The following is a 7,500-nucleotide window of genomic DNA, read 5'->3' on the forward strand; positions in this document are numbered from 1 at the left end:
CCTTTTTATTAATATCAAGTAGAATAGTAGATGTTTCTCTTTTGGTACTTTAAATAGCAATAATGAGGCTGTGAAAAATCTTTTTTCCCCATTCATTTCCAATGTAAAAACCATCTGCCCTGGTGTTTCTATCCCACTGGGATTAAACAAATTAAAACATATATTTTCGGGGGAAACCCCCTGTTTTGCAATGTAACTACTGTACCTTTGTCTTCCCTTTTTATTAATATCACCTAGATGTTTTTCCTTTGGTACTTTAAATAGCAATAATGAGACAATGAAAATACCCCCTCCCCCCATTCACTGCCACTATAAAAACAATCTGCCCTGGGTATTTTGTACCACTTTGTAACAGAGCAGAATGGTTTGTAAAGGTAATCCCATTGTCGTTTACGTTAGCTGATGTAATAGCCTATACTAGTAACTGGAGTGAGCAGGTAGGGATTCAGAATCTTGTTCCAAGGACACTGTGTGCCAATTCTGGTAGAGTCACATTATAACTGCTAAGCCAACCTGACACCATTTGCAAGCTTAAGTGTCCCACGACGGAAACATTTCAACTGAGGGTTTTTCTTTCCATTGATAAATCCTTTGTGAATGTTGCTGACTGACAGTTTCCTTCTAATCCGCCAAGACTAAGAAGTTAAAACAAATGCTCTGGGCTTCAGGTTTTCCCAAATGTACAGTATATTAGCTGTAAATGGTTGTTAGTGAATGGAATCATTTACGGGTACAATCTGTTAATTACTAGCTGACTGTGTCCCCTTTTGCAAGCCTGTGTCCGTGTTACATGGTAGAATTTGGCGTCCACATTTTACATTATTTCCATGTGAACAATGACACAGCTGTCCTGGATGTCCTGGATGTTGAAGGGTCACAGAGTCAGACTAATATCTGCTTTTTTTTGCAATGGCAGATTCGTCTGGTTTCCAGGCTAACAGTGTGACACATTGTGAGCTTGTAGATCTGCTATTTTCAAAACAGCTTGAAAAATTTTGTAAAAGTGTATGTTCTTTCCCAAAGTAAAGCCCTGCTTCATCGTACAAGGCCGTCGCACAAAAGTAGCGAAAACAGCAGATCTACAAGCACACAACGCCTCGCAGTGCGAGGCGTTGTGTGCTTGCAGATCGGCTGTTTTCACTAGTTTAAATCATTTTTTAGAATGAAAAATGCAAAACTATCGGTTTTGGACATACAAGGTTTTCACCCGACAACGACGCTATTCATTTGGGGGTCAGAGGAAGCCTGTCAAAAAGTTGGTTTATTTTCTTTTGTTACTTCGTATTTACAAGCTGTGGGCCTCAGCTTTTCTTTCAAATCCTTCACATGAAAATGTTTGAGAAGCACTGACAAGCTATATCAGAGGCACAGCTGGTAGCAGCATACAGAAAATGTCCATCGATTTTTGCCAGCTCAGCTTGTTTACAGTTCGCTTGGATCCTTTCCCATCCTAGTGGTTCAAACAGCCGACTGGATGTTGATGAGAGTTTTCATATGTCTCCTGGCAACAATGGACCTTTGAAACTGTGAAAATATGTGCACGTGTGCCTTTCTGCGTGACACGAAAGAAGAAGACAGTAAGAAAGTGACAGATAACCTGTACTGTGATTGGTCGTTTCCTCCGACGTCAGGACATCTCAGCTTCTGAACCAAGATACGGATTATACTGATGAACTGGATGAAGTTCACCTGGGAGGGAAGATGATGAATATAACATCAATAGTTCACTCTTCCCTTTCACCAGTGACACTCAAACTCCGGCCGGCGGTGCAATTTTAATTCTTAATGTCCTCGAAGTCACGCATCCAACAAACTTTAAACGTTCCAGAGATAATGGCCAAAACATCTTGACAGCGGACATTGAAATCGCTGATTTTCGCCGTTTTTATTTTATTTAATTTTTCTACCAGTGGCTCTGCCCGACTAATTAGCATACCCAAAACAACATTTTAGGCCTAATGCAAATCAAATGAAAGAGAGATGTACTGTACGTAGCTCTACTTAGAACACAACTACATCATTAGCCATTTGGTAGCTAAACAGTCTGGGTAATCTATTTTAAGTAGACTGTTTGATTTGATTTTCACAAGTTTATTTTCTGTAAAAAGCCATTTGCATTGAATGTGGGCCAAGTCATGAATAACATTGTGAAGCAATTGAAAGAGAGATGTGCTCAGCTATCTTTAACGTTATCCCACTTGATAGCAGGCAGACAGATAGACAACAACCCAGACACATGTACATTAGTTTGTTTTAGTGTTTGATGCTAATTGCACAGAATTATTAAAAAGAGGAAAATGTAGCAAATTACATTGATTACAAATTGTGTCATTTACAGAATCTAAATGGAATTCCAAGCCATAAAATAATGCACATTGCACTTGTACGTATTATGTTATGTGGAAATAAAGCAAATAAAAGAGAGAAGTTATCAAGTAATGTCATTTCATCAACTGGCCCCTGGCCCCTTGACATTGTAATTGGATAGCCATAATATTGACTAGACTATTAGTGATTAAGCACGTTATCATGTCTACTGTGTGCGTGTGTGTGTGTGTGTGTGCGTGCGTGCGTGCGTACGTGCGTGCGTGCATTAATTTGCGATGGAATATAATTCGTATGCTGCTGTTGACTTAGCTAGGTCTCCCTTGTCAAATAGGTCTCACATATCATTGGTACTCCTGGTTAAAAATGAATAAATAAAAAAGCATTTTCACGTTATCGTTATTTCAAGTTATCAAGTAATGTCATTTCATCAACTGGCTCCTGGCCCTTTGACATTGTAATTGGATAGCCATAATATTGACTAGAACTATTAGTGATTAAGCACCTTATCATGTCTACTGTGTGTGTGTGTGTGTGCGTGTGTGCTTGCGTGCGTGCGTGCGTGCGTGCGTGCGTGCGTGCATTTTTAATTTGCGATGGAATATAATTCGTATGCTGCTGTTGACTTAGCTAGGTCTCCCTTGTCAAATAGGTCTCACATATCATTGGTACTCCTGGTTAAAAATGAATAAATAAAAAAGCATTTTCACTCACTACTGCAAAACTTTATTCTTGGCTATACTTTTTCGTACATATTCTTTATATCTCTTAACATTATCATTTTCACTTTTTGCTCTCCTCCACTGGGAACGAGGCTGTCTCCTCAATGCACTCCCGACGTGACTGTGATGATTGACACTCTTTGACATTAGCATTCTGCAGAGGTGTAAAGTAACTAAGAACATTTACTTAAGTACTGTACTTAAGTACAGTTTTGAGGTATTTATACTTTACTTGAGTATTTCCAGTTTTCAGTACTTTTACTTCTACTCCACTACATCTCAGATCCAAATATTGTACTTTTTCTCCACTACAATTATTTAAAAACTTTAGTTACTAGTTACTTTACAGATATAATTTATTATGTTATTAAACATACATTAATGCACTTTAGCCCTATTCTATACCTTGGCTATTTAATAGCCGATCTACAAGCTCACAACGCGTCGCCATGCGACACGTTGTGAGCTTGTAGATCTGCTATTTTCAAACATTTTGTACTTTTACTTTTGGTACTTTAAGTACATTTTGATGCCAATACTTTCCTACTTTTACTCAAGTACATTTTTAATTCCAGACTTTTACTTGTTCCAGTATTGATACTTTTACTTAAGTACAAAATGTGAGTACTTTTTCCACCAATGGCATTCTATAGGTGAGGGGGATTTATCGTCTCCTGGCTCTGAAAGTCATAAAGGCTTATGGGATGATGAGGTGACGTCAGCTAGCCAGGCAGGTGTGATATGTATTTGCATATCTCGCATAAACCTCCTGTAAACATAATACCTGGGGACAGCAGGAGGGCTTTTACATGGCATATCCGAAGGCTGCATATTCCCTCAGCGGAAATATACAGGGTTTTAAAACCCTGAAGACTCGCAAACTACATGATTTAGCCTAGTCCCTTTTCAATCCCCAAGTAAAGCAAAACTATATGTTTTGTTTTCGTGCGCGACTCCAGTGGTCTGAGTCAGGGACGTCCAGAGAATGTTAGAGAGGCAGGGGCTGGCATTTCTAAAAGGGCCTTTTGGTGGAAATATCGAAAATAGCAGACCTCCAAGCTCACAACGTGTCGCGCTGCGACGCGTTGTGAGCTTGGAGGTTGGCTATTTTCGGTGTGTGATACCACACTGAACTAAGCATAATCAAGTCAATACTGGAGACAAAGCTGCATTCAAGTTCAGGAGAGTTTGGACAAGGTAATTCTCTTGAATGCTGCCTTCAGGTATGGCATGGAAAGAGGGCATTTGCATTTCTTTCAGCATAGTAAAAACTGCATTCATGGTATGGAGAGGGCACTTTTTACAGACTGATAAAAGGTTAACGTAACTATATGGGTTCTGGGGGACGTCAGGCGGAACCTACCAGGATGGAGAAGCCTATTGGTCCATTGATCACCCAGTTGGGTATCGGGTTGTCGTTTCTCTCCCAGCATCTGAGCAGAAGGCGAGAGCCATGTTTGAGATGATTTAGAGTCGACATAAAACACTACTGCCTAACAATATATAGTACATACATTAAACTAAGCTGAATCTCATCACGTTGGGTAGACACATGTACCTACATATTTCATCTTTCCATGTTTTATTCATAAATGAATGCTCTATGTTATAGTTCGTCTTATGACAGTATCTCACAAAAGTAGCCTAGCAGAAATAGCGGATCTTGAAGCCAAGAGGTTGTAGATCTGGTATAAAAAAATAAGAAATCAACTGCATTTGCCCAAAGTAGAGACTCCAGGTTAAACATGGTCTATCTGTGGGTCTCATAATTATGTAAATAATGGAAAATATTAAAACATAATACTGCTACTACATTGTTTGGATCCATTTTCCATTTCCATAAAAGTAGAAGTGTTGGACATAAACGGTTTCCACTTTCCACCCCACAGCAATGATCTGTGTCTTTGCATTATTCATATACTGGTACTGTATTATTATGATGATGACGATTTCTATTGTTATTATTATCATTACTCACATTATTATATTCTCTCATGAATATCCACCCTCGAAACCAATCTGTGAATTGCAATTTGAGAACTAAATTATATAAAAAAGACGGATCTCTACTGACTGCGTATGCTTGAAACCTCATTGAGATTCCCAGCCTCTCGTCTCGTAATGAAAAACAAGTATCCCATAGAGGGCTATAATGAAAGTCTGATGTCAATATGAGGTTACAAACGTACAATACAAACACATACACACATAATCCCCTTGATGCAAAATAGATGACAATGCATAAGTGAATTGCAAATAACTGTCATTTAAATTCCCTCGCATTAGCGTACTGTCTACTGTGTGACAGATTCATATGTTGTGCACGCACACAGATAAATCCCCAAACAGCAAGACTAGATGAAGATGCATCATGGTTTAATGGGACGTCACTCACCCTGTGTCTTCCAGGTAAACCCTTGTGATCACCCACACCACCACAAACACTGTGGGGATGCCTGCAGATGACGGATTAAAAACACAGATGAGAAGCGATTAAACTGGTCTGACCTTTCATTTTTCCAGACAGAAATCCCTCCTCGTCCTTTCATAATGAAGACAATATGGACCTCCCGTTCAAAACTGTGGTATCATATACCGGTAGTTCAAGGTGCTGAGTAATAGGATTATGGGTTCAATTCCATTCCCTGTGTGGCTCAAAGGGTAGAGCACAGCATCTATTCATCTATCTATCTATCCCAGGAACGTGCAGAGAATGTTAGAGAGGGGTTGTGAGCTTGGTGGTCGGCTATTTTCGATGCTTGATTTCTACATTCACCAGGTTAGCATTCACCAGCGTTGGCAGGTTAGCATTTCAGCAGCATGGAACGTCGAACAAATGTTATGTCGCAATATCGACACGCTCCCATTCACCCATCCAGTCAACCAGACCTCCATCTTTCCTACCCCAGCCGATGAGCAGGTAGACAATAAAGTGTCTGTTGTCAGAGAAGATGACGATGAGGAGGGTATGGAGGTAGAGTCCCTCCGCAAGCAGCCAGAAGAAGTTGGCCATGATAAAGTAATGGAAGAACACCAGGCTGGCTTTGCAACCCACCTGCAAACACACAAATACTTGAACAAGAAACTGAATAGCAAGGTTGGTTACTTTCATGCTTTCCGCCATCGGTGATGGGTGAATGTTTTTCAATAGAAGCTCTATATAAAGGCACAATTTATTACAGCAAATAGATGGTGTGTTGTTTTCCTTATGGCAAAATCTTGACCCCCCAGCAGAGGCTATCCTTTTATTATAGTACATTCACTGAATAATGTTTAGCTGAAGTGAAGAGTGAGACATACCTTAGTGTACACACAGCAAAGTGTAGCTGTTCCACACAAAACTGCATCCCAGATTATCTGAGCTCACACTACCTTGTTTTAAGTTGTTTTTTCACCCCACCCCCCATTGAAAGGAAACAAACTCGTATCATATGCATTTCTATGGCCAAATAGGTGTTAGGGTTGTGACAATAGGTGTTGATGTTGTGAATCTATTATATATATATATATATATATATATATATATATATATATATATATATATATTTTTTTTTTTTTTTTTTTTCTTTCTTCTTCCTTTTTTTTCTTTCTTTTTTTTTCAAATGTATCATGGAAATTAAATGTGTGAACAGAAGTGTAAAAAGATTTACTTATCACTGACATGGCTTTCTAATTGAATATGTAATATAATCTTGCCAGTTTTGATTTACAACTTCAGGGGTACTATACAGTATCATGTTTTTTGATGATGTTATAAATTATCTCAACAATTTGATTGTGTCTGTAAACTGGGTGGGTCAGACCTATTATGTCTATACGTCTGTATACCTTTCAATCTGGGAAAGCATCTGTATCCTTTCATGTTTCAATCTGCTACAGAGGCTGAGAAATCATTTCTTTAGTGCACGTTGACAATCCTGTAAACTTTTAGTACCTAGAAGGCATGTTTATAGAATCAACCTCAGGCCTAAGTGGGTTACCAGTATTATGTCTGAGGATGTTAGACATGCAGTTTTGGGAAATCTTGCTGTGAATCTGAACACCAAACACACTCCACCCAAGGTAAATATCTCATCAGCTCATCTTATCAAATGCATGTCCGATTGTCCATAGCCTAATTTCTATATAATTGGGAGTCATTAAAACTTCAGGAAACCCCTGCAGTTAATCAGTTGATAAAACCCTGATATGGACCACACTTCAAAAGAGAAATCTTATCAGTTGTGTGTCCAGTGGCCAAATCCATATCTACTCTGTACATGATGTGAATTTACACACACACGCCTTACTCAAAGTGTCTGTGGACTGACAGTGAGGGGGTCAAAAAGGTTTGAAGTCTTATCATATGTTATATCATTGTTATTACTTAAAAGTCTGCTCTCAGAATGTACTATATGAGTTGCATTTTTACTGAAACAATATTCAAGTACAAATGCAACTCATGCGGTAAGGG

General features: G+C 38.9%; 1 protein-coding gene across 1 annotated transcript in view; it reads right to left on the reverse strand.

Annotated features, from left to right (window-relative positions):
* Window positions 1-7,500, reverse strand: part of LOC308284737 (vasoactive intestinal polypeptide receptor 2-like) — a gene marked incomplete at both ends in the record, with an annotated part of 92,628 nt that overhangs the window by 7,052 nt on the left and 78,076 nt on the right. The window contains 4 exons of the mRNA XM_080725464.1: window positions 1,598-1,689; window positions 4,411-4,480; window positions 5,443-5,503; window positions 5,952-6,102. Coding sequence (XP_080581590.1) covers window positions 1,598-1,689; window positions 4,411-4,480; window positions 5,443-5,503; window positions 5,952-6,102 — 374 coding nt within the window. The remainder of the gene's footprint in view (window positions 1-1,597; window positions 1,690-4,410; window positions 4,481-5,442; window positions 5,504-5,951; window positions 6,103-7,500) is intronic.

This window comes from Nannobrachium achirus (assembly GCF_963921795.1).
Source record: "Nannobrachium achirus genome assembly, chromosome: 5".
NCBI lineage: Eukaryota > Metazoa > Chordata > Actinopteri > Myctophiformes > Myctophidae > Nannobrachium > Nannobrachium achirus.